This window comes from Pongo abelii, chromosome X, assembly GCF_028885655.2.
Source record: "Pongo abelii isolate AG06213 chromosome X, NHGRI_mPonAbe1-v2.0_pri, whole genome shotgun sequence".
In the NCBI taxonomy this organism is placed as follows: domain Eukaryota; kingdom Metazoa; phylum Chordata; class Mammalia; order Primates; family Hominidae; genus Pongo; species Pongo abelii.
The window spans coordinates 136327820-136354107 of NC_072008.2; the positions used below are offsets into that span (position 1 = coordinate 136327820).

At 37.7% G+C, this 26288-nt stretch overlaps 1 protein-coding gene across 4 annotated transcripts in view; it reads left to right on the forward strand.

The window, feature by feature from the left end:
* Positions 1-289: 289 nt before the first annotated feature.
* The window catches only part of SLC25A14 (solute carrier family 25 member 14), a 33150-nt gene continuing 7151 nt past the window's right edge, over positions 290-26288 (forward strand). The window contains exons 1-9 of one of the 4 annotated variants that reach the window (XM_054545055.1): positions 363-440; positions 571-817; positions 5621-5714; positions 6975-7122; positions 9694-9788; positions 11087-11172; positions 19070-19165; positions 25042-25166; positions 25955-26090. In XM_054545055.1, the coding sequence (XP_054401030.1) occupies positions 743-817; positions 5621-5714; positions 6975-7122; positions 9694-9788; positions 11087-11172; positions 19070-19165; positions 25042-25166; positions 25955-26090 (855 nt within the window). In that variant the 5' untranslated portion in view covers positions 363-440; positions 571-742. Of the gene's footprint in view, positions 441-570; positions 818-5620; positions 5715-6974; positions 7123-9693; positions 9789-11086; positions 11173-19069; positions 19166-25041; positions 25167-25954; positions 26091-26288 lie in introns of all 4 variants that reach the window. The other 3 variants (XM_054545056.1, XM_009235243.3, XM_009235245.3) reach the window with 3 other exon arrangements.

Genomic DNA, 26288 nt, shown 5'->3' on the forward strand with positions numbered 1-26288 from the left:
CTCCCCTTGCCCCACTCCTCAAGCCCTGATACCGGGGCGAGGCCCCTTCCTTTTCTAGTCCTTCCACGCGCCAGGTGGGTGGGTTTCGCGGTGACGAGGCGACACCTCTTTCCCCTCTGGCGAGCACGTTAACTGGGGAAGCTACCAAATTCTCACGCCTTAGCTGCCCTGCCTCCACCTCCCGCAAGTCCAGTTGCCCCTCTAGGCTTCTGCGCCTGCAGTGGTTCTGACCCTCGCCTTTAGAACCCTGCCTCTTCCGCCTCTTATTTCGCGCCTTTGTTTTTAGTTTTGGAAGGGGCGGAGTTGAAATGGCTGCGCCGCCGTTGCCGAAGCAACGCCTTGGTTACTTCCGTTGGTTTCAATGCTTCCGGGTTGGCGCTGCAGTGGCGTTTCCGACTGTGGGAGCCTCAGCTTCCCAGTCGTCCGATGAGCCCGAGCAGGTGAGGGGGAGCTCCTGGACTTCCAGGCTGGGGAGCGGGGCTGGGCCGCGCCAGGCCGCGCGGGGCCGGGCTGGCCTGGTTCCCGGCCTGGGAGGGGCTTAACGGTCCTCTGGTCTCTCTCTCCCCTCAGCTGAGTCCCTTCCCTGTCTTTCACTCTTCTGGCATCGGTGGTTTTACTTCTTCGATTGAACCCTGCTTCCTCGACCCCCCTGGGAGGCCGCCTCCTTCAGGCGCCTCCCTTCTCTCCACGAGCTCGCTCTGACAGCTGAGGAACTGGCAAGATCCTGCTACCCAGAGGGTGAATGGGTATCTTTCCCGGAATAATCCTAATTTTTCTAAGGGTGAAGTTTGCAACGGCGGCCGTGATTGTAAGCGGAGTAAGCAAACACCTCCATTGTATTAGTGTGAGGGATACTGTTGAAAGATGCTCCCCTTCGGTTTCTACCCCCTGTCACTCCTGAGGTCAAGGCATTGAAGGCATCTATTAAAATGCAGTTCAGTTACTTGATTGGCATGACAGCTGTTATCAACATGAATTAGTTTCTCAGACAGGATAACAGCAGGGACATTTATGGTTTCCTGTCAGTGGTTCCTTGTTGTTGTTGTTTTTCCCCCCAGCCTAGAGATGCTTAGCGTTATCATGAACTCTTCCCTCGTCTTCATTCCCTACATCATCGAGTTCTTTGTGTCTTCATTGGGGAAGTCTATCTCTAACCTCAGTGCCAACAAGCATCTTTGTCTGCTGTACTTTGCACCATCCTAAGCTAGTCTCCCTGTCTCTCCCGTTTGTAATGTAATCCACTGTGTTTGCTGCAGCCCTAATAGGGTAAAATGTGGTGGACTTCCTCAAGTCACTTCGTTGTTAAACACACACACACAAAACATGCAGCCCCCTCCTACACCTCCCACCCCCACCCCTTGGTTTCAAGCCTTTCAGCATAACATGCTCCTTATCACACTTCTTGTCTGATACTGTTTCAGTCAACAAGGGAATTCTCTGTTCCAGTTAGGTTCCTTTCTTCTTAGCACAAACCATACTGACGCCTGCTTCTACATGCTGTGCTTGTTCCCACATTTGTGTTTCTGTTCATTCTGTCTCTTCCCTAACCGGGTTGTACCTACCATCTCTCAAGGTTCAATTTAGGTTCTCTCACCTCGGCAATTTTCAAATTAGTCAATCCCATGCTGGTTGTAGTCTTTTCTATGCTCCTCTTGCTCTTAAAGTTTGTACTACACAGTTTAGCACTTAATTTTTCTCTAATGCACTACTTTGATTTCTTCCACCAGATTGTAAGCTCTTGAAAGGCAAGTACTGTATTTTGTACTTTTTTCCCTGTCCCATCTCATTGGTTATTCAGAAAAGATAGGTTGAATGGTAAATATTGTCTTGGTGCTAGAACGAATATCTATGTTTTTCAAATATGATTATACCCAAAGTGCATTGCAGGTTTGGGCATTTAGCACGCCTTCAATAAATATCTGCTTGGCTCTCCATTGTTACCTTCTGAATCTGAGAATCTCTAATTTCTACTCTTTCTTAAAGGGGAAAGCAGGAGAGGCACCCAGAGTTTCCTGACCAGAACTTGGGAGTAGTATAGGGCAAAGTAACTTGTATTGTAGGACATTCTTACTTTCACTCATTAGTCTATCAAATTCTCCGAAGTCAGCTCTTCAGAATAAATGTTGGCATTTTGAAGACAATTTTCATTGGTTTCTTTATACAGTAAAAATATTTAGGGTACTATATTTTTATTTTACCTTAGATATGACTACTTTTACCCATATCTGGGGTTAGCCCCTACAAGTTAAAATAATTTTCAGAGGGTTTAGGGTATTTTACATAAGTAATTCCTTGCAACAAAAGCAAGGGAACAGGGTGCGTAGGCAGAGAATATCTGGGGATCAAGATAGTGTCATACACAGGGTGCGTAGCATTGGCCAGGTTCAGCAAGTTACCTTCCTTGTTTCCCCTGCAATCTTTTATATACAGGCTGCATACATAGGTAAAGGACGTCACACTGCAAAACCAACTAAGTATTGAATGGATATGTATTCAATTCTATGCAAGCTATAATGGGGGTTATAAAAAGTACTGTGAGATATAGTATCTTCCCTTGGGGATCTTACTTAGTTAAGAGAGGAAATAACATTGGACATCTTGAAGTTGACCCTCATCCTAGTCATTATTTTTATGCCTGAGATTAAGATATAGAAGGGATAAAAGAAGGTTCAAAAAATATTGCACACCTGTAGAATAGGTGTGATACAACACGCATGCATGTAGACTACTTTATGTAAAAGACTTGGAGGTTTCAGCTGACAGTTTAATGATTTGATAGTGTGATGTGGCTCCCAAAAAAGTGAGTGCAATTTTAAGCTCTAGTAATTGAAGTATAATGTGTCAAGTGAAGAGAAAGATCATGGATATTTAGCTTGAGAAACATGAGATGTAAGAGAACATCATAGCTGTCTTTTAAATATTTGAAGGGCTTGCCTAGGGAAAAAAGAATGCATTTGTTGAATATTACCTCCAAAGACTGGGTACAAATTAGAGGAAGACAGACTTTTGGCTCAATATGAGGAGGGAGTGTCTAAAAACAGATCTAATCAAAGATGATCCAGGATTTCTTCATAAGATTTTTTTCTAACATTGGAGTGAAAGAGATTTTACTATCAGATGGGGGTAGGGAAGTCGTGATTGTGGCAATGTTGGGTTTTGCCTGTGGTCTCCAGATTTTTGGATTTCATGGGCCAGTAAAATGTAAATGAAAGTGTGGGGAGGGTACACAAATACAGGCTAGTTAGCTGTGCTCCAGGCGTAAGAAGAATCTGATCTGTTAATAATAGACAGTCCCTAAATTAAATACATTTAGCTGAAAAAAAGGACTAAGTGCCCTTATTTTTTTCATTTTGCCCCAGAATTGTGGGAACTTCATTAGGGAACCACTGGGCTAACTGGCCTAAGATTCAGCGACTGGTCTTTCATCTTCCTGCCATGTCCTCCCTGTTCCCTGCCTTTCACTGATTCATCATTGCTCCCTGAGCACATTTTCCTTATTAAAGAGCTGGTAGCAGGTTGTGAAGTTCTGATAGAGGCTTTCTCTGTAATACAAAGAGTTGAAAAAAGTTGTAAGGAGAAAGTTTTGGAGAGACAACTTTAAGTAAAAGTAGCTGTCTGAAAGCTTTAAGACTATTTGGGGCAATCGATAAATTTGTGAATGGAGAGTTAATTTTTTCCTCACAAACTCAAAGAGGGGATATGCCATGGTCTTGCTTTTCCATCTCTACTCTCACCATATGTGTCATATTTTACTGTCAATTCTAATTGGAAAATGTGGGCATAGCTAGAAATGGTGATAAGGTAGTATCTAGTCTTCAAGACTCCTATTTCCAGCTGCAGTTGATATTTGAAGTGGCTATTCCTACTTTGCTCATTAGAATTCTTTTCAACAACTTTCCCCCAAAAAGGGCTATCTATCCCAGACTCTATATGTACTGTGCTTGAAAGGAAGCCTCCATAATGATTTTTGTGGCCTGTAACTAAAACATTTAATCAGCGTGTTTGCTATCTTCTCTGGAAAACTGCATTTTGCTTAGTTACAGAGAATTCCTTATGTGGAAACAAAGCAAAACCTTTAAAGGGATACTGTGACTCATAGCTGCTAACCCCAGATTGGGCAATGGGAGGGAGGGGTGGGCCGCAAGTACTATCTGTTAAGATGTAAATTTGGGTACTTAAATTTTTAAAAATGTAATAATGATAGTTAACTAACAATTATTGAGCTAAGTGCCAGGCACTTTTAAAGGTGTTTTTCATATATTATTTAATTTTCACAACAACCCTATGATATAGTTTTTATTATTAGTTCCATTTTACAGTTCAGAAAGTGGAGGCATAGAGAGACTAAATAACTTGCCCAAGGTCGCAGAACTAGTAAGTGGTGGAGTCAGGAAATGAATCTGGAGTTAGCATTTAAATTTTAACAGTCTGACTTCAGGAGTCTGCATTCCTCGCCATAAACCACTTGGAAGTTGCTTTTGAAATTCAGAAGTATATATACTGTGAAGCTCTGAAACAGGAATATTTGAAAGAAATCTGAGAGTCCATGCTAAGAACAGATACTACTTTCAGATGGACCAGGATTTAGTAGGCAATGCCTAGAGCGGTTCTTAAGTGTGGAAGCATCAGCGTTATTTGGGATCTTGCAAATTCTCAGGGTCATACCACCAATCAGAAACTCTGGGGGAGAGGCCCAACAATCTGTGTTTTAATAGACCTTCTAGATGATTCTAATACATGCTAAAATTTGCAAAACCTAGAGACCAAAGCTGTGGAAAAAATAAAATCCAAGAGAGAACAAGCTGAAAATGGCAGAAAAAGAGAGTAAAGCTGAAAAGATTGATGATGACAGGTCTAACGGGGGTGGGATAGGGAAGAAGAAAAGGGAGGCTGGGAGCGGAATACGTTGTTAAAGAACTAGAACATAAAAGAAGAACAGTATTTATAAGTGTGTGTTTTAAAAGGCCAAGAGGAAGGAAAAGGAGATCCACTAGATGGATGTACGTTAAATGTCAGAGGGAAGAGAGACATCATATTGCTACCATTCCTTTGGGCGCTAGAAGGAAAGTGAAAAGGTTCTTAGCTCAGCCTGGGCCTAGTTGGGGGGACAAAGTTATATATAGCTAGAAACCCTATAGTGGAGAGATAGGAGGGCTAAGAATATGAGAGAGTAGTAGCGTGAGCCTGTGCTTTGCACCTGAATCAAGCTAACTGAATACCATGAACTGCTTTTATGAGATGCCTCAGCCTATATAATTTGAATTCTGGGTTCCTTCGTTTGTAATTATCTAGTTGAATGTCAAAGTTGGGTGTGCTGGATGGACTGAAGCCTCTTCTCTGGGTGGGGATGAATATAACATTAAAGAAACCGGAGAGAATGAAGGGCACAGGTTGATCTCTGAGTGAATCACACGCCTACCCCTACAAAATGTCAGTAAAGAACAAGCTCATGATCATCCAGCACATAAAACAGGATCCCCCATTTTGTGTCATTCCACTTGGTGGGGTTTTTCCTCTACATCTGTTTTATTTGCCAATTTTGTTTATCTAAATTATATGATCAGATGCTAACAAATGCTCCTCACTCTTGTGCCTTGTTCTGATTTGTGTTTATTTTTAGTACCAGAAAAGTACCACTGTAAGTCATGAGATGTCTGGTCTGAATTGGAAACCCTTTGTATATGGCGGCCTTGCCTCTATCGTGGCTGAGTTTGGTAAGAATGTGAGAAATGACAAATCTGCATTATACGGTATAGATGGTAGCTTATGATGATGGTTATTTTTGGTGAAAGCTAGATAAAAAATAAGAAGCTCGCCTTATTTTGAAAATTGTCTCAAAGCCATGAAGTAATATTTCAGGGAAAGTACTACTGATGGTATGGCAGATGAGTTAAGAAAAGTCAAACTAAGGAAAGCTTTTTTGGTAGTTTAGTGATTTGTTAATTTGCTAGGCTTAAGTAAAATATATGAATATATAGAGGGAGTTGATATGTCATAAGGGTTTTTGCTATATTTCTGTATTAATAGTCTTTTATGCTAAATTATTTATGTTTATTTGTACTGCAAGTCCTTTTTTTCAAACCTCTGTCCCATTTTAGAAGAAAATGTACTAACAAGATCAAACAAGATTCTCTTCTACATGATTTTAATTTTGAAATATTTTTAGATTGTCGTTTTTTCATCTTCCAGATGTTCTCTTTTCTAAACTATTCATAAATGACTACTGACGTTCTTGGCATATCCTGTGGTGTTGTGATATTCGGGTCATCAGTGACCAGAGCTACCTAATCACCTTGTTAGTTTTACACCCTGAAGTATATTTTGTCAATGTGATGACCACTTCTCTTTGTTGATGTAAGAGGTTTGGTTAAAGAAGTTTCCCCCGCAAGCACTCTGCTGGTGTTAGTCCTGAATTACCTAAGGGACCAGGATGAGTAGAACCAAATAAGACTTTGCCATTATCTTTCGTAATATTAGGGGACTATTTGTTCTTGTAAACAGATAAAAGAAAAACCCCACAAAACTTTGTAACACTATATAAGAGCATCTGGAGCAGCAATCCCATGCTTTCCTATCTTTGTGAAAATTTGGGGAGATTTTATGAGACACAGAGGTGGGGAGACTTGGGGTGGGAAGGGGCAGGAGGGAGACTGATAAATGCCAGATTATATGTTACAGATGAAATAAAAAACAACATTTATTTTGCATTTATAATAGGGCAATCTGTAAGCATTTTATTATATTACAGTTTGAAGTATATTGTGGGTCAATTGGTGCTGCCTATGTATAGTATAATGCATTTCACTTACCACATGCAACTCATGTCCTCTGACAGTGGTATTCTACTAGAGCTCTTCTATGTGTTATAAAAAGGACTTTGTCTTAGGATTCAAATATTGTCCTTGGCTTATATTTAGCAACAACTTAACTGTGATTCTTTGGACATACTTATAAATGAGTATGTTCCTTTATAGGGACTTTCCCTGTGGACCTTACCAAAACACGACTTCAGGTTCAAGGCCAAAGCATTGATGCCCGTTTCAAAGAGATAAAATATAGAGGGATGTTCCATGCGCTGTTTCGCATCTGTAAAGAGGAAGGTGTATTGGCTCTCTATTCAGGGTGAGACTGGTTCTTTCCTTATATCATTAACAGAAATGCTTTTTAAAGAAGCCATAGTTTTCAGCTGTCTGATAGTTTGTGTCTGTTTCATATTCACCATTTCAACTTGTAATTCAGTATTGATATGCCAGTTTATATTTCTCCTGCTTGTAAGTCTTGAGCTTTGGATTTTGTGTTCATTTGGTTATAAGTGATAATAACATTTTAAAATGGATATGTCGTTGCAGCATAGACTTTCTGTGGATTTCCCGAGAGTCACTAATAGCCACTGTTAATAACAGCACCAATTAATTATATATATTTTTATGATATCCCTCCTGAGTTGGCAAATTCTGACTTCCTTTAAAATTTTCCTCTTTGAAAAAATATTATTCTTGCAGTTTAAACAGAAAGTGCATAATGAGAGAGAGGGAGACCCATCTTTATCATCACCTTTTGATTAGCCATAATTTTGTGGTTTACTGTCTAGTTTGTAGTTCATCTGTTGCCAGTTTCCTAGGCCACTCCTGCATCTAGGCTACCAGTTTATTACTCAGAGAATAGACATCAATTTTATCGTTAAACTATGTTACATCGTTAAACTATGTTAGACTTAATTTAAAAGGTAATTTTCTTGGGGGAAAAATCAAGTAGTGTATCCTGAAGCATCCTGAAGATGATCCACCATCCTGATTTGTGGATCATCTGTTTCACCTTGTTCTTTCATCAGCATGGATCATCACAAGATATTTTCTGATAGCAAGCAATAAAGTCAGAAATATGCATATTTAGTCATCATTTTAAAATCCTAACCATTTGAGCTGCTGCTGTCTTTCTATTTATACCTCCTACAGTATAGTTCTGCAATTTGGAAGAATCCCAAAGGAGGTATGAATGAGAATGTCTCCAGTTTAAAGGAGAACTTAAATAGGGTGGAATTTTGGCTCTAGTACCTCCTTGTTGATGTGATTAAAGACGTATCTGCAACTGTTAGGAAGTAGAGGTTGATTTTTTAAAAAAAATCTTTATTAGGTGAGCAATGATGTATATATATTATTCTTTTTATACATTGCTGGATTCAATTTACCAATATTTTCTTAAGGAGTTTTGCATCTAAGTTCATGAGAGACATTAGTCTGTGGTTTTCCTTTTTTGTACTGTTTTTGTCTGGTTTTGGTATCAGGGTAATACTAGCCAAAATTAGTTGGGAAGCATTCCCTCTTCTGTTTTCTGGAAGGAACTGTGTAAGCTTAGTGTTAATTTTTAAAATGTCTTGTAGAATTCCCCAGTGAAATTATCTGGGGCTGACTATTTCTTTTTGGGGAACATTTAAATTCAGAATGCAAATTCTTTAAGGTTATCATAGTTTGGGGTGCTGTAACAAAATACCATAGACTGGGTGACTTATAAACAATCGGAATTTATTTCTCACAGTTCTGGAGGCAGGAAATCTGAGATCAGGGTGCCAGTTTGGTCAGGTTCTGCTGAGGTCTCTTTTCTGGGTTGCAGACTGCCAAGACTTCTCATTGTATCCTCACATGACAGAAAGAGTGAGGGAGCTCTCTGGGATCCCTTTTATAAGGGCACTAATCCTGTTCATGAGGGCTTTACCCTCATGACCTAATCACCTCCTATTACCATCATATTGTGGGTTAGGATTTTAAGATCTTGATTTGGGGACGATACAAACATTCAGTCCATTGCGAAGGGTATGAGTTTTATTCAGATTATTTGTTTTATCTAGTTGAGTTTTGGTGGCTTGTGGTTTTCAAGGAATTTGTCCGTTTCTTCTAAGGCGTTGAATTTATGAGTATAAAGTTGTTTATACCATACTCTTATTGTCCTTTTAATGGCTGCAGGAATTGTAGTGCTAGTCCCTGTTTCATTTCTTATTTGCATCTTCTGTCTTTTTATCTTTGTGAGTCTTGCTAGAGGTTTATCAATTTTGTTGATTTTTTTTTAAAGAGCTAACTTTTTGTTTCACTGATTTTTCTCTATTTTCCTATTTTCAATTTCATTGATTTGTGCTTTTTATTATTTTCGTTGCTTGCTTTGGGTTTATTTTGCTCTTCTTTTTCTAGTTTCTTGAGGTAGGAGCATAGATTATTGATTTGGGACTCTCCCCCCACCTCCGCTTTTTTTTTTTTAAATGTAAGCATTTCATGCTGTAAATTTCCCTCAGCACTGCTTTGGCTGCATCTCATACATTTTAATAGGTTGAATTTTGTTGTCATTTAGACCTGTGAATTAAAAGAAATTTCCTTTGACAGACACTTGGTCTGACCAATAGATTATTTAGATATATGTTGTTTAATTTCTAAATGTTTGAGGATTTTTCTTATTGATTTCTGGTTTGATTCCATTATTGTCAGATAACATATTGTATATGATTTCAGTTCTTTTAAATTTGTTGAGGTTGGTTTTATGACCCAGAATGTTCAGTTTCTTGCTGAGTGTTTCATGAGTGCTTGAAAAAAATCATATTCTGCTGTTGCTGGGTGGAATGAGATGGGTAGTGCAAATAAGTAGGCTGTCTAGATATGTATAATCTGCAAATGTTGAGAATAACTTTTTTACTTTTTTTTTTTTCAGAATTGCTCCTGCGTTGCTAAGACAAGCATCATATGGCACCATTAAAATTGGGATTTACCAAAGCTTGAAGCGCTTATTCGTAGAACGTTTAGAAGGTCAGTATACTCACCCTCTTTTGAGGTGATACCAAAGGGATTGTTGAAATCATGCTTAGTGAGAAATGTTGGTCATGAGGTGCCTGAGAATGGAGGAGAGTCACTGCAAAGACAAAGTGAGTTTGTTTTAACTTGGAATAAATCTTTGCAGAGGTGATATATGAATTAGAGAGATCTGTTCTTCAAATTTGTCCCTTTTCCTATCAACAAAAAAGGCACGTGATCATCCCAAAAGAAACATGGAACAATCTTGTCCAGAAAATTAATGCTATCTTCATCAATAAGAGGACTTCAACTGTAAGGCATTTTCTAGCTGGCAATTTTGATAAGCTTTTATTAGGCGGAATAATTTTAGGCTGTTTTCTAAATTCTGATGTACCTATGGCTACCTTATGCATATTCAGCATTATCATATGTCTGTTTGCTGCTGTAGCATTTTCCATCATGATACTACACTAAATGGTTATTTTACCACAGGCCTGGGGCTGTTGGATGTTTGGGGACAGCTGGAAAGCCTTTCGGTTAGTAATGTCCTTTGAATCACTTTATTGTCCTGAAGTCAACTTTTTCTGAAGCCTTTTTTTGGGGATTGTGAAGGTTCTCTTCCACCTCTTTCTGAAATTTTTTTCTTTCATAGATTCTTCACTTGGGTTTGTTTAGTTTCTATTTGTGGGGTCTTCATGGTGTGAAGGAGCGGTAAAGATTGAATTTCACTATAGAGCAATGTGCTCTGTGGTTTCTTTGTTCTTTTTTCTCACTGAGGAGATTTAGTTCTAAATGATTGCTTTTTCATATTTGACTACAGAAATCTTTTGTAAATTAACAGAGGCTAGGAGAGATCTCAGGCCTATCAAAATTAATATTCAGGTAAGTTTTTTGTATTAGACATAAGATTTTCTCTTTTAACATTCAGTTCCTGAATCTTTAGAGTTGATGATTACCCAGAAAAAGACTTAAAAAGTATGTTCTTTAGATGTTTGAAAAGGTCGAAGGGGAAATACCACCTTTTGAATTCGTGTGTGGGATACTGATAGTTTTGTAGAAAAAAAGGACGTGTTCCAGTGTCCTTTAGAAGTAATGATGTTTTTAGAAATGATTTATATTTTACAAGTTTTAATATATTTTAGCACTGAATTGAGATCTAGAAATATTTGAGTTTCTTTATTTTCCTAAGCTTTTTGGTTTATTTCTAAAGTCATCTCTCTAACCAAGTTTCCCTTCCTCCAGTAGGTCAGTACTGTGTTCTCAAACTGGTGCCTAATACAAGCAGACCTTTCTTTTTCTTTTCCTTTTCACAGATGAAACTCTTTTAATTAATATGATCTGTGGGGTAGTGTCAGGAGTGATATCTTCCACTATAGCCAATCCCACCGATGTTCTAAAGGTAAGAGAGATACAGTGTGATTTGAAAGGAGCATAAGCTTTGAGTCAGATTTGGGTTCAGATTCCCACTCTGTCACTTGCCAGCTGTAGAACCTTGGGCAAATCAGTTAACTGCATTAAGCCTCAATTTCATCATTTGAAAAACGAATATAATACAGTGTTTATAACATAGAGTTGTAAAGGATTAGCGAAAATATATATATATAAACTGCCTGTCATTGTACTTGGTGTAGTAGATGCTCAATAAATGGCAGTCCATTTATTATGATATGCGTTAATCCACTGGTCCTCACACTGGAGTATGCAAGACCCTATAGGTTCTTTCCAAGGGCTATGCAGTTTTATAGGAATCAATTTCCAGATCTCTTACATCCATTTGTACTCCATCCTAAAACTGGTATGAGAATGAATCTGTTCATAATAGCCCTTACTCAATTTTACAGAAGAAAGGTACGTCCCCACCTATTCTAAATCTTGGTATGGTATGTTGACCTGTGGTATAACCTGGGATGCCAAACAGAGGGGTAAATTGAAATATAGTTTTTGGAGAAGACTACTTTAGTAACCAATTTGGGTATCTTAAGTCTGTAATGCCTCTGTCTTTCCCTGTCTTATTAATATTTCTATTCAGTGTGAGATTTGGCTTTAAAAATGGTATATTTTGGCCTGTATTGGAATATTCTGAATTCAGAACCAGAACAGTTTAGGTTGGTGGTGCTGACTTGTTAAGAGTATAATTGGATTTCTTTAAGGTTTTTTCAAGTCACAGACTGAAACATTTCTTTTAATATAAATTTTCATCTTATTTCATAAAATGGTAAATATTTTCTACTTATTAACGTATTTAAACTTATGATTAGTTAAAAGCACTAAATATAGGATTAAAATAAGTGAGGGGAACCCAAAGTTTTAAAAAATTATTTTAAGGGGATTGTGAGAAAAAAGTAAGAGGACACACGCTTTTTTAAATTTGACCACTAGTGAAACCACAAGTGGCTAGGTTAGCAAAGGAGAGATCTGTTTATTGCAATTCAGAGAGGGGTTTGAGAACTGAGAGAAAGACATGCAAAACAACACACATGAAATAAGCCACTGGTGGTTGACGGATAAAAATATGAGACAGTCTTTCTGGACTAAAATGATAGTAATTTACAGAATTTTTATATCATTTTAGATTTACAGAACAAGTTTTTTTTTTTCAACGTTTATTTTAGATTCAGGGAGTACATGTGCAGGTTTATTACATGGGTATATTGTATGATGCTGAGGTTTGGGATATGAATGATCCCATCACCCAGATAGTGTGCACAGTACCCAACAGTTTTTCAACCCTTGTCCCCCTCCTTCTCTCCTGCCTCTATTATTCCCTGGTGTCTATTGTTGCCATCTTTGTCCATGAGTACGCAATATTTAGCTCCCACTTATAAGTGAGAACATGCTATATTTGGTTTTCTGTTCCTGCATTAATTCATTTAGGATAAAGGCCTCTAGCTCAGTCCATGTTGCTGCAAAGGACATGATTTTGTTCTTTTTTATGACCGCATAGTATTCCATGGTGTATATGTACCACATTTTCTTTATCCAATCCAACGTTGCTGGGCACCTAGGTTGATTCCATGTCTTTGCTATTGTGAATAGCACTGTGATGAACATAGGAGTGTATGTGTCTTTTTGGTAGAATTATTTATTTTCTTTTGGATATATACTCAGTAATGGGATTGCTGGGTTGAATGGTAGCTCTCTGTTTTAAGTTCCTTGAGAAGTCTCCAAACTGCTTTCCAAAGTGGCTGAACTAACTTACATTCCCACCAATGGTGTCTAAGCATTCCCTTTTCTCTGCAGCCTCGCCAGCATCTGTTGTTTTTACTTTTTAATAATAACCATTCTGACTGGTGTGAGATGGTATCTTGTTGTGGTTTTGATTTGCATTTCTGTGATGATTAGTGATACTGTGCATCTTTTTATGTTTGTTGGCTGCTTGTATGTCTTCTTTTGAGAAGTGTCCGTTCATGTCTTTTGCCTACTTTTTAATGGAGTTATTTGGTTTTTGCTTGTTGAATTAAATTCCTTATAGATGCTGGATACCAGATTTTCATCAGATGCATAGTTTGTGAATATTTTCTCCCATTCTGTAGGTTGTCTCTTTACTCTGTTGGTAGTTTCTTTTGTTGTGAAGAAGATTTTTAGTTTAATCAGGTCCCACTTGTCAATTTTTTGTTTTGTTGCAATTGCTTTTGATGACTTAGTCATAAATGATTTCCCAAGGCCAATGCCCAGAATGGCATTTCCTAGGTTTTCTTTTAGGGTTCTTATAATTTGAGGTCTTACATTTAAATCTTTAATCTGTCTTGAGTTAATTTTTGTATATGGTGAAAGGTAGGGGCCCAGTTTTATTCTTCTGCATATAGCTAGTCAGCTGTCCCAGTACCATTTATTGAATAGGGAGTCCTTTCCTCATGCGTATTTTTGTTGACTTAGAACAGGTATTTATGAAGAGAATTTAATTGAAGAGCTCCTTGTACCTCTTACTCTCAGCAGACAACCCCACCTCCTATGGCCTGGCCTTATACCTCTCAATTTCGTGTCCTTTCTGCCTTACAGGTGTAAACTTACTTCCATCTATACCCATCCTTATCTTGTCTTACTGTAGTGGTTTTCCATACCAGACCAGTATTACCTGGGAACTTGTTAGAAATGCAAATTATCAGGCCCCATCCAACACCTACTGAATCAGAAAGGGTAGGATGGGGCCCAGCAGTCTGGTTTGACAAGGCTTTCAAGTGATTTTGATACATGCTCAAGTTTAAAAAAAACTGGTTACTTTTATTCACTTCTGTTTCATCAGAGACCTTTCTCTATCATTTGTCCTCTTTCTCTTATCTTCAGTGTCTTCCTCTTTACCGGTTATCTGCTCTCAAATGATAAATATGGTCAAATCTCTCTATCCTAAAATATTTTCTTGACCCTCTGACCTCAAAACACCATGCTATCTCTTTTCGTACCTTCTCATCCGGATTTTACAAAAGAGTAACCTTTACATTCCATTTCCTTCATAACCTGCTATAATCACTCCTGCTACTTGATTGAAATCACTCTCCGCAGGGTCAGCAGTAATGTCCTCATTATCCAATCCAGTGAACATTTTAGTTCTCATCTTACTTAACCTATTTTGACTAATTCCTTCTACTAGAAGTTCTTTTTTGGTTTTGTTACTACACTGTTTAGATTCTGCTTCTAGTTTTCCTATTCCTTAGTTTCATTCATGGGCTTCCTTTTTATGCATATACTTTAAATCTTTTTCTTCTCCCACCCAAGGTTCCATCTTTAGCTCTTTTCTCCTCTTCAGTCTCTCCCTCGTGGCCTTTTTCATTCTTTTTTTATTATTATTATTATTATTATTTTTTTGAGACGGAGTCTTGCTCTGTCTCCCAGGCTGGAGTGCAGTGGCGCTATCTCGGCTCACTGCAAGCTCCGCCTCCCGAGTTCATGCCATTCTCCTGCCTCAGCCTCCTGAGTAGCTGGGACTACAGGCACCCGCCACCACGCCTGGCTAATTTTTTGTATTTTTAGTAGAGACGGGGTTTCACAGTGTTAGCCAGGATGGTCTCGATCTCCTGACCTCGTGATCCACCTGCCTCGGCCTCCCAAAGTGCTGGGATTACAGGTGTGAGCCACCGTGCCCAACCGCCTTTTTCATTCTTAATACTTTAGCTCTCACTATATCAGTTAGGTTATGGGCTAAGCTACTGTCACAAAGAAACTCAAAAATAAAAGGTCTCCATATACAATAGATATCTCTCTCATGTAACCATCTAGAGGACTGCAGTTAATGCTGGTAAGGCAGAACTCCTTCATGTAGTCATCCAGGATCCAGCTTTCTTCATTTTTGTTGCACTGCCATCTCCTAGGGCAGGGATTGGCAAACTACTGTCTGTGGGTCAAATCTGGCCCACGCCCTGTTGTAAATAAGGTTTTATTGGAACACAGCCACCCCATTTGTTTATTTATTGTCTATAATTGCTTTTGTCCTTCAGTGGCAGAGCTGAGTAGTCACAACAGAGGTCATAAGCCCTGCAAAGCCTAATATATTTACTGTCTGGACCCTTACAGAAAACATTTGTTGACCCCTGTCCTATGGTATTATTTTAATCTGTATAGTTGAAGTTGGACCACTATCAAACCTACATTCCAGCCCATGGGAAGAGAGTCAAGGGAAAGCAGTTTCCTTTCGATTTGTCAAAAATAAAATCAGTTAGGAAAAATTTTAAAGTTTATTGTATGCAATAAGAGAAAGTACAGATCTCGATCCAGGATACTTCAAACCAAGTGATAACAAACTTATCTTACAGTACAGTTTATAAAGCAGAAGGGCAGAAACATTTTGACCTTTTTTGTGATTGGCTGTTATAAATTATCCTTCTTTTAAAGGCAAGCAGCTGTTTAAAGTGATTGTCTATAGTTATTGATTTCATTTCACTGAAGCATTCTGACAAAGATGTAAAGCTTATGTTTTGTGTTTATGATTAGAGATAGCAGTTCCGAGGAAACAGGATGACTTAAGTTTTGGTTACCTGATGATGGGTGGCTGGTCTTGGGGTTTATCTCAATTGTTGCCTCCATTTTTATCTTTAACAGTTTAAATCTTTAAATATGTAGTTTTTGATAAACAATTTCAAACGTATGCGTGAGTAGAAAATAACATAGTACAGTGAACGTCTTTGTACACATCACGGAGGTAGCTAAGATTTTGCTACACGTGCTTTTTTATTCCCTTTTTCTGAATTATTTTAAGGCACATTCCAGACATTGTCATTTTCCCCCATATACTTCAATGTGTATCTCATAAAAGGAATATTTTTCAATATAACCATGGTGCTATTGTTACATTTAACAAAATTAACATTTATTCATTAGTAACATCTAATAATCTATGTTCACATTTCCAGACTGTCTTATATTTTACAGTTGATTTGTTTAACTTGGGTTCCAAAGCCTATGCATTATATTTAATAGTTATGTTTCTTAAGTCCTTTTTATTCTAGAGTACCCCACTCCTGTCCATATACCTTTTATTTATTTATTTATTTATTTGCTTTTTGCCATTAACTTGTCAAGTAAATGGGATCAGCTCTCCTTTAGAATTCCCAAGTTTTGGATTTGTCTTTTTGCTTCCTTGTGATATCATTTAACTTATTCCTTTAAATCTTCTCTCTCTGTAAAAGGGAAGGTTTCTGTAAAGGTCATACCGAGTCATGTGAGGAGGCACACAGTGTTTGGTTGTCCCAATATAGGGATGTTAAGATTGATCAGTGGGTTCAGGCGTGACAGCCCGATTTCTCCTTTGTACTTTCCTGTCAATCCTTCATCTAATGGTTTCATCCATTGGTGGCCATTACCTGAATCAATTGTTTCATTTAAGGTCGCAAAGTGGTGATTTTCTAATTCCATCATTCCATCCATGTTTCTTAGCTAGAATTCTTCTGCAAGGGCAATCTTTTTTTTTTTTTTTTTTTTTTTTTTGAGATGGAGTCTCGTTCTGTCGCCCAGGCTGGAGTGCAATGGCGTGATCTTGGCTCACTGCAACCTCCACTTCCTGGATTCAAGCAATTCTCCTGCCTCAGCCTCTCGAGTAGCTGGGATTACACAGGTGCACACCACCATGCCTGGCTAATTGTTGTATTTTTAGTAGAGATGGGGTTTCGCCATGTTGGCCAGGCTGGTTTGAAACTACTAACCTCAGGTGATCCGCCCACCTTGGCCTCCCAAAGTGCTGGAATTACAGGCGTGAGCCACCGTGCCTGGCCAAGGACAACTTTTTCTCATTTAGTAGGGCTGTTTGGCTGTTCTGAAATACAGGCAATTTCCTTCTAAGCAAGACACTGGGAAGTTTCAACCATTATTTCTGTTCACATTCCATTCTGAAGGACTTAGTTCCATGGCTACATCTAGCTTCAAGAAAGGAGAGTAGATTTTGGGAGACAATAATCTACCACACTACCCAGACCTACTGGGTCATCTAAACCAGAAACCTAGATCATCTTTGATTCTTCTATATCTTTGCTTCCTTCTAGTGTTGGATTAGGTATCAAGTTTCTACAGATTTTGCCTCATCTGTATTTCTCAACTTTGTCCTTTCCCCACCATTCCTGTTGTAGGGCCTCATCTCAGTAGCCTCCTAACTTGTCCCTTCACTCTAGTGTGTACTCCACTCCCTCAACCCATCTCCAGATGAAGCTGGAGAGATCTATCTAAATCCATATCTGATCTACTATGTACTGCTTCTTTGCCTTTGTGCATGTAACACTTTCTTCCTGAAACGTCTTTCTCATTTTCCTGGTGAATTTGTCCTTCAAGACCAGGCTCATAAACAGGGCCAGGACTAGGACAAAACAAGTGAGGCATTCCCCTTTGATGCAGAATGTAAGAAGGTGCCACAAAACTCAGTAATCAATATAAACAACATTTGTATGCAGTATTTTTAAACAATCAAAATTAATGCAAAAAATTCATGATGAACCAAATACCAAAATTTCACATAACTCATCTCATTCACCTTACCCTAATCCTGGCCCTGTTGAGTCCTAGCTTTAGTTAAATTTGATATTTGATTCATCTTGGCTTTTTGTGGTTTAATTTTGGTTAAAAAATATCATATTGAGACATCATTTATCTTGATTACTGAGTTTTTCTTGCACTCCCTTACATTTCATGCCTAAGAAAAGTACTTCACTTGCCTCATGCTAGCCCCTCTGTTGCTCAGGAATCACCTCCTTAAAGAAGTGTTCTACTTACCACAGTGTATTAGTAGTTTTCATTTGTCTTTGTGATAGTTTGTATCTTGATTTAATGGGTTTAGGTTTTTATAATTATAATATTTGAAAACTCTTAGTAGTAACAGTTAACTTTCTGCATAAAAGCATGTTGCCATTACATGACTTACTAAAGACACTTGTTGAAACCTAGAATGGTAGCATGGTGCTTCATAAAAATCAGGCCTACATTTGGGCCACTAGTATTTAGTGACTGACTACTAGGATTGTATGTGTGCAGAGTCTGTGGGAAATTGTACCAAACCTTTTACATGGCCATTTAATGCTATCTTTCCTTTCTTGCAGCTCTCAAAGGCCACTTGGCAGAATATAATATCATGCTTTTTATAAATAGAACTCAACTTAAGGTCTCATAAACATAAAATTATATTTTAAAACATTTTTCATTTTTATAATTACGTAAGCAATGCATGTTTAATGTAGAATAATATGGAAGGCAGAAAAAACACAAAAGAGAAAAATGCTTACTTGTAGCCTCACCACTCAGACATAAACCACTGTAAGTATTTAGTTTTATATGTTCACCTCGTCTCTTTGCTGTGCTTCTGGATATTTTTAAGTTTACATGTTTTTTATAAAAATGATACAATACTTTGCAATATTTTTTTCTGGTTAGCAATTAATTTTTGATATCTTTCAGTGTCAGCAAATACCATTGTACAACAAAATTTTATGGCTCCATAGTATTCTATTAAATGAATATATAATTTCTGTAACCAATCTGTGTAGTTGTTGTTTTTGGATATTAAGTAGTTTCTAATTTTTCACTAAATGAGTCATTTTTTAGTCCCGCTGAGTACTTGTTCTTTCTTTTCTCCAAATTTTCTTCTAGCTCCAGAAATAATAGACTTAGTGTGAGGAATGTGAGGCCGATGAAAATCATTTTCATAAAATACACTTTGACACAAATTCTTTTTCTATACAGTTTAACTAATTAACTTTATCATAATAGCAGATATTTTTCTGGGATTCCTGAATACTACTTTTTAAATTTTAGATGAAATTAAAATGAATTTAGCATTTTGGTTCTCTCTGAAAAAATAAAATGTTCACCTCTTTTCATTTTAGATTCGAATGCAGGCTCAAGGAAGCTTGTTCCAAGGGAGCATGATTGGAAGCTTTATCGATATATACCAACAAGAAGGCACCAGGGGTCTGTGGAGGGTAAGTACTCTTTTCCTGCTATTATCCTACCCTCTCAATTCCTACAATTTGCAGAGAATTTTTTTTTTATATGAAGACATAAAATCGTGAATTATAATCCAAAAACTAAGGTAAGAAACTCCTCATCTCCCTTGAAAGGCCCAAAACTTATCATTGGCCTTTTATTTCTGCATAATGTTTGGGGATTATATAGGTGGGGAATGTTATTACGTTATTTGAGATGGCTGTTTCGATCATATTCACAGTGAATGTATTTGTTCAGTGTATTTTTTTTTGCCAGTTCTGTACTAACACGATGATGTATGTCTTTGTAGTGCTTATGTTCAAAAGCTGTTACCGGCCGTGTGCTGTGGCTCATGCCTGTAATCCCAGCACTTTGGGAGGCCAAGGCGGGTGGATCACTTGAGGTCAGGAGTTCGAGACCAGCTTGGCCAACGTGGTGAAACCCCATCTCAACTAGAAATACAAAAATTAGCCAGGCATGGTGGTGCACGGCTGTAGTCCCAGCTACTCAGGAGGCTGAGGCAGGAGAATTGTTTGAACCCTGGAGGCGGAGGTTGCAGTGAGCCAAGATCACGCCACTGCACTCCAGCCTGGGTGACAGGGCGAGACTCTGCCTCAAAAAAAAATAAAGAAAAAAAAAAAATAAGAAAAAAAAGCTGTTACCTTAAACAATTTTTTAACCTAAAAAGTATAACATGTACTGTAAAATATTGAGAAAATATGGAAAAGTAAAAAGAAAAAAAATCCAGTAGTCCCACTGCCTAGAGATAATTTCTGTTAAACTTTTTGTCATATTATCTTTCAGTCTTCTATCTATACTTTGCTTTTCGTCATTGTTGCTCTAAATTTTTAATCCCTAATTATTGTAATATTAATATTATTAGTAGAATATACAGAGAGAGTGGAATGGGAAATCTATTAATAGACTTTTAAATAAAAATGAGAGCTTTGCTATTTTTCTTTCTTTATAATTTTTCATAACAAAAATTTCAAGCATAAAGAAAAATTGAAAGAATAGAACTATGAAATACATACCTATGAGCTGGATTTGATGGCTGTTAAAGTTTGATCGTATTTGCTTTATCTGTTTACGTGTATACACACATACACTCTTTTTAGCTAAGCTAAATGAAAGTAGGTTGCAGACATCATGGCACTCAATTAAATTCTTCATTGTGCATCTCCTAAGAATAAGGATAGTCTTCTACATAATAACAATACCATGATCATATCTAAGAAAATGAACAAGTCCCTAATACCTAATATCTAGCCAATATTAGAATTTCCTGTTAATGAGACCAGGCTAATTTATAATTTATTTTCTTCCTTCCTTCTTTCCTTCCTTTTTTTTTTTTTTTTTTTTTGACAGGGTCTGGCTTTGTTGCCTAGGCTGGTCTTGATCTCCTGGCTTCAAGTGATCCTCTGGCCTTGGCCTTACAGATGTGAGCCACCATGCCTGGCCAGGCTAGTTTTCTTATAAAGTGTTTCCTCATTGTGTTTAACTTGTTTCTCTATCTTTATAGAGAAAATATCTTTATATTTACAGTTTATTTCCTATAAACTGTAAATAGGGTCCATTGGCTTGATTAGATTCATGTTAAACATTTTTGGTAAGGGTGCTTCATAGGTGATGCTGTGTATTTCATACTGCATCACAGCAGGAGGCACATAATATTAGTTTGTTCCGTGATTAGTGGTGCCAAGTTTGATTATTTGGTAAGATGACGTCCACCAGATCTCGCCATTGTAAAACATAAGTTTTTTTCCCCTCCTTTGCAATTAGCAAGTAATCTGTGGGGTGATAATATTCTAGTAATATGCATATATCCTAATATCTAATCACCTTTCATCTAACTAATGGTCTTTGCATCCATTAATGGTCCTTGAGGTTTGCTTTTTGGTAACAGCAGGGTACACTTGCTTGATATGTCTAATTTAAAGCCAGAAAATAGAACTAACTAGAACTTTCTCACAAACTGATGACAAGGAACAAAAACAGGAATAAATAGAATGGGAGATTTTTTCACAGGAGCATAGCTACTTTATTTTTTATTGTAGTAAAAAGTAGACATAACATAAAATTTACCATCTTAACCATTTTTGATGGTTCAGTAGTGTTAAGTACATTCACATTGTTGTACAACTGATCTCCAGAACTCTTTAGGTCTTATCAAACTGAAACTCTATACCCATGAAGCAACTCCCCATTTCTTCTTCCCCTAGCCCCTGGCAACCCCCATTCTATTTTCTGTCTCTATCAATTTGACTATTATAGGTACTTCATGTAAGTGGAATCACACAATATTTATCTTTTTGTGACTGGCTGATTTTATTTAGCATAATGTTCTCAAGGTTCATCCATGTGGTAGCATGTGTCAGAATTTCTTCCTTTTTAAGGCTGAATAATATTCCATTGTATGTATATACCACATTTTGTTTATCCATTCAACCATTGATGGACATTTGAATGGCTTCTGCCTTTTGCCTATTGTGAATAATGCTGCTGGGTAAATGGGTGTGCAAATATCTTTTTTAGACCCTGCTTTCAATTCTTTTGGTTATATAGCCAAAAGTGGAATTGCTGGATTATGTGATAAATCTATGTTTATTTTTTGAGAAACTGAACATAACTGTTTTTATGATCCAGGCTGCTTACATGATCTAGGCATCTAACATAAAGAAGCAAAGTACATTGTTGAATGTATTCTACTGAGACAGACATGTTTTATTTGCATGTTAAAAATACAGGACTTATTTTTTCATTTCAACAAGAAAATATGTTTGCATTTTTCTTCAAACATGTGCTCATCTTTGTTTATCTTCCTGCTCTGATTGTAACATGAATACTGAAAACATTTCACTTTCTTCCTAACTTCATTGTAAGAAAAAATAGCACAAGCACAATAACAAATTATAACTAGCACTTACCACAGAGTTGGAGAGAGAGTAGCGTGGTGAGGACTGTGGTCCTGGAGAGCACGGAGAGCACAGTCCCCGTTGAGAGAGGACAGCTACTCCTTAGCTCTAGCCCATTGCTGCCATGCGTTGATGGTGAGCCCAGTGTGGTCAAATTTTCTGGCCTTTCAAGAGAAGCTGGAAATCTGCATTTCTGTGTGAAATATCCTGATTTGTACATATTAACAGCCAATTCAGTCTTTTGGAAACACTGTGGGCCACTCAAAACATGTCTATAGCCTGGTTTTGGCCTGTGGGCTCCAGTTTGGGGCCTTACTGTTCACCAAAGCAGTCTTCTGTGAAGGGTACCCTCTTTATGAGAAGCAGGTCAAAGAGCCAGCAAGGAAGGCACCCTTCGGCTAGCCAGCCATATCAGCACAATCAAGCATCTTGGCATAGCTGTGTCACTTCCACTTCATTTTATTTATTTATTTATTTATTTTTTTTTTGAGACGGAGTCTTGCTATGTTGCCAGGCTGGAGTGCAGTGGCGCAATCTCGGCTCACTGCAACCTCCGCCTCCTGGGTTCAAGCGATTCTCCTGCCTCAGCCTCCTGAGTAGCTGGGATTATTATTATTATTTTTTTAAGTGAAAACAAGTTTATTAAGTAAAGGAATAAAGAATGGCTACTCCATAGAAGGAGCAGCCCCACTTTATAAATTGAGTTGGGAACTTAGAGATAACTGAAAACTTTTTAATATAGTAGTTATCCCAGAAAGCAGATGTCCCCATGGTATGTTATTTTCAATTTTAACTGACACCTTAACACAGTTATAAAAGTAAAACATTCATTGTGAAAATGTAAAAAGAAATAGGCATAAAAATGAAAAGTAACATCTCTTATCCTAATACCAGAGGAAAAAAATATTTTGATGTATTTCGTTCTAATCCTTTCTAAGAATTTGGCATGTGTGTGTATACCTTTTCCCCTGAAGATAGAATAATACTATACATAATTTTATGCCTTGCTTTATTTAACATGCTATCATGCTATCATAAGCGTTTTCTTGTGTCATTAATATTCTTCAAAAATGTGACTTTTAATGCTCTAGCAACCCTGTGTTGTAATGTGGGCTGTGATAGGAGCATCGTGCTAGTGAGTGAAACCCTGGTAATGTTACCACAGCAGGACTTGTAAGCAAAGGACCACTTTTCCGTTGGCTTTTCCTCTTGCTTCTTCATACCTTTGCTGTCACCCTAGTGATTGTCCTTTCTGCACATCTGAAAATTCTGTGAATTAAACCTGAAAGCTCTCTTCTCCCCACTGATTTTTGCTTCATGATTTTATTTATAACAGCTTTATTGGGAAAATTCACATATTATAATGATAATTCCCAAATTCTTTATTGAGATAATTCACATAAAATTCACCATCTTTAAAGTATACAATTTAATTGTTTTTAGTATATTCACAGATTTGTGCAGCCATTACCACTGTCTAAGTCTGGAACATTTTCATTATCAAAAAGAAACTCTTACCCTTTACCCGTCACTTCTCATTTCCCCCAGCCCTCCTAGCTGTAGACAACCACTACTCTACTTTCTGTCTCTATAGATTTGCCTCTTCTAGGTATTTCATGTAAATGGAATCAGGCAATATGTAGACTTTTGTGACTGGCTTCTTCCATTTAGCATACTGATTTTAAGGTTTATCCATGTTGCAGCATGTATCAGTACTTTATTCCTTTTTATGGGTGAATATTAATTCCATTGTGTGGATATACCACATTGTATTTGTCCCTTCATCAATTAATGAGCATTGGGTTCTTTGCACATTTTGGCTATTATGAATACTGCTATGAACATTTCTGTACACATTTTTGTATGAACATCTATTTTCAGTTCTCTTGGGTATATACCTAGGTGTAGAATTGCTCGCTCATATGGCAATCTGTGTTTAACTTTTTGAGGAAGTGCCAAATTGTTTTCCACAGTGGCTGCCCCATTTTACATTCCCACTGACAGTGTATAAGGGTTCCTATTTCTTCACATCCTCACCAACACTTGCTCTTTTACTTTTTCTTTCTTTCTTTTTTTTTTTTTTGAGGCAGGATCTTGCTGTGTTGCCCAAGCTGGAATGCAGTGGTGCAATCATGGCTCACTGCAGCCTCAGCCTCCCAGGCTCAGGTGATCCTCCCACCTCAGCATCTCAAGTAGCTGGGACTACAGGCACATGCCACTATGCCTGGCTAATTTAAAAAATTTTTTAAGAGATAGAGTCTTACTGTATTGCCCACGTTTGTCTAGAACTCCTCCTCAAGTGATCCTCCTGCCTCAGCCTCCCAAAGTGCTGGGATTACAGGCATGAGCCACTGCGCCTGGCCTTTTTTTACTTAAAAGAAAAATCGTTATAGCCATCCTAGTAGGTATGAAGTGATATGTCCTTGTGGTTTTGATTTGCATTTCTCTAGTGACTAATGATGTTTAGCATCTTTTCATGTGCTTATTGGCCATTTGTGTATCTTTTTTGAAGGAAATATCTTCAGGTCTTTTGGCCATTTTAAAATTGGATTGTTTGCCTTTTTTGTTGTAAGAGTTCTTTATATATTCTTGACACTAGTCCCTTATCAGATATATGAGTGGCAAATGTTTTTTTCCATTGTGTGTGTTGACTCTTCACTTTCTGGGTGGTGTCTTTTGAGTCACAAAAGTTTTTAATTGTGATGAAGTCCAGTTGATCTTTTTTTTTCTTTTGTCTTTTGTGCTTTGGGTGTCATATCAATTATTTTATTTTTAGTATAGCAAGTGAATTGGAAATTTGTATATGTTCTGTTATTAGTCATTGATTTGAAAGAGTGACCTCTGTACTTCAGACTTGTATTTTTCTGTTGCTTTTCAACTCCTGACCTATTTTGTTCACTCTAAGACATCATTCCCTTTGTATTTCCTTGGTGCCTAATGTCACTTGTGTTTTGTAGGGTGTGGTTCCAACTGCTCAGCGTGCTGCCATCGTTGTGGGAGTAGAGCTACCAGTCTATGATATTACTAAGAAGCACTTAATATTGTCAGGAATGATGGGCGATACAATTTTAACTCACTTCGTGTAAGTAGGATGGGATGTGCTCATTTTATTTCCAGCATTTGGAGCACAAAAAGCCTCTTTTACTGAAATCCTCAGGTGGAATTTGATAACTGGTACGTATGGCCTAAATACTCTTGTCTCTCCTATTATCAGAACTTCAAGCCTTATGAACACTTTATACTTCACAGAAATGCCAGGTGCTATGGGGGCTTGAGTACTTGGGAACATTGTCTAATACAGCAGCCTATCAGAGGTCTATTTGATTTACATTTATCCATACACAGCTTCTATATCTAATAAGCACATCTATTATTTGCTTTGGTTAATTTTGTTTGAGAAAGCAAACTTTTCTCAGTGGGAATCAGAAAAAAAGGGGTAAATAAGGTTTGTGAAACTACAGCACAGTTTTTTGGCTAAAGACTGTTGCTGATCTCACTTCACATTTTCTTTGTCTTGCAACCTTTATGATAATTTTGTTACTCAAATGCATTTGGCATGTGATGCTGTGGTTTGAAAAATTTATGTAACTAATAGATGGTGCATGATACTTTCTACTTAGGAATCTTGTTAGGTTTAGAAACTCTCCTTTAAAAAAAAGGCTGAGTTTCAGATTGAAAACTGAAGGGACAGCCTTTGAATGATGTCTCTTTAGAAAAATTTCCTGTCTCTTTAGATTGTAATGAAAGGCCAAGTGCCAGGTTTTATCTGATGGGTCTGAGTTATATTGTACAGTTTACGTTTGGCCTAATTTCTGTTTAAGTGGGCAGGGAGTGGAAGTGGGGTCAATCTACTTAAACTTTTCCTCTTAGTTCCAGCTTTACATGTGGTTTGGCTGGGGCTCTGGCCTCCAACCCGGTTGATGTGGTTCGAACTCGCATGATGAACCAGAGGGCAATCGTGGGACATGTGGATCTCTATAAGGGCACTGTTGATGGTATTTTAAAGGTAAGTACATTGTGGATTTGGGTTACAATTTGGCTTTCTTTGATGTCTTAGACCTTCCTTCAGTTCTTATTATTAGTTGCTACATACCATTTTGAAGATGAAAGAATCATATTTTTTAGTGGCTTCTCAGTTATTCCCAGGTAGAAAAGCTGTCTCCTTAGCAATCTGGTAATTTGCAGTGGTACTTAATATAATGAT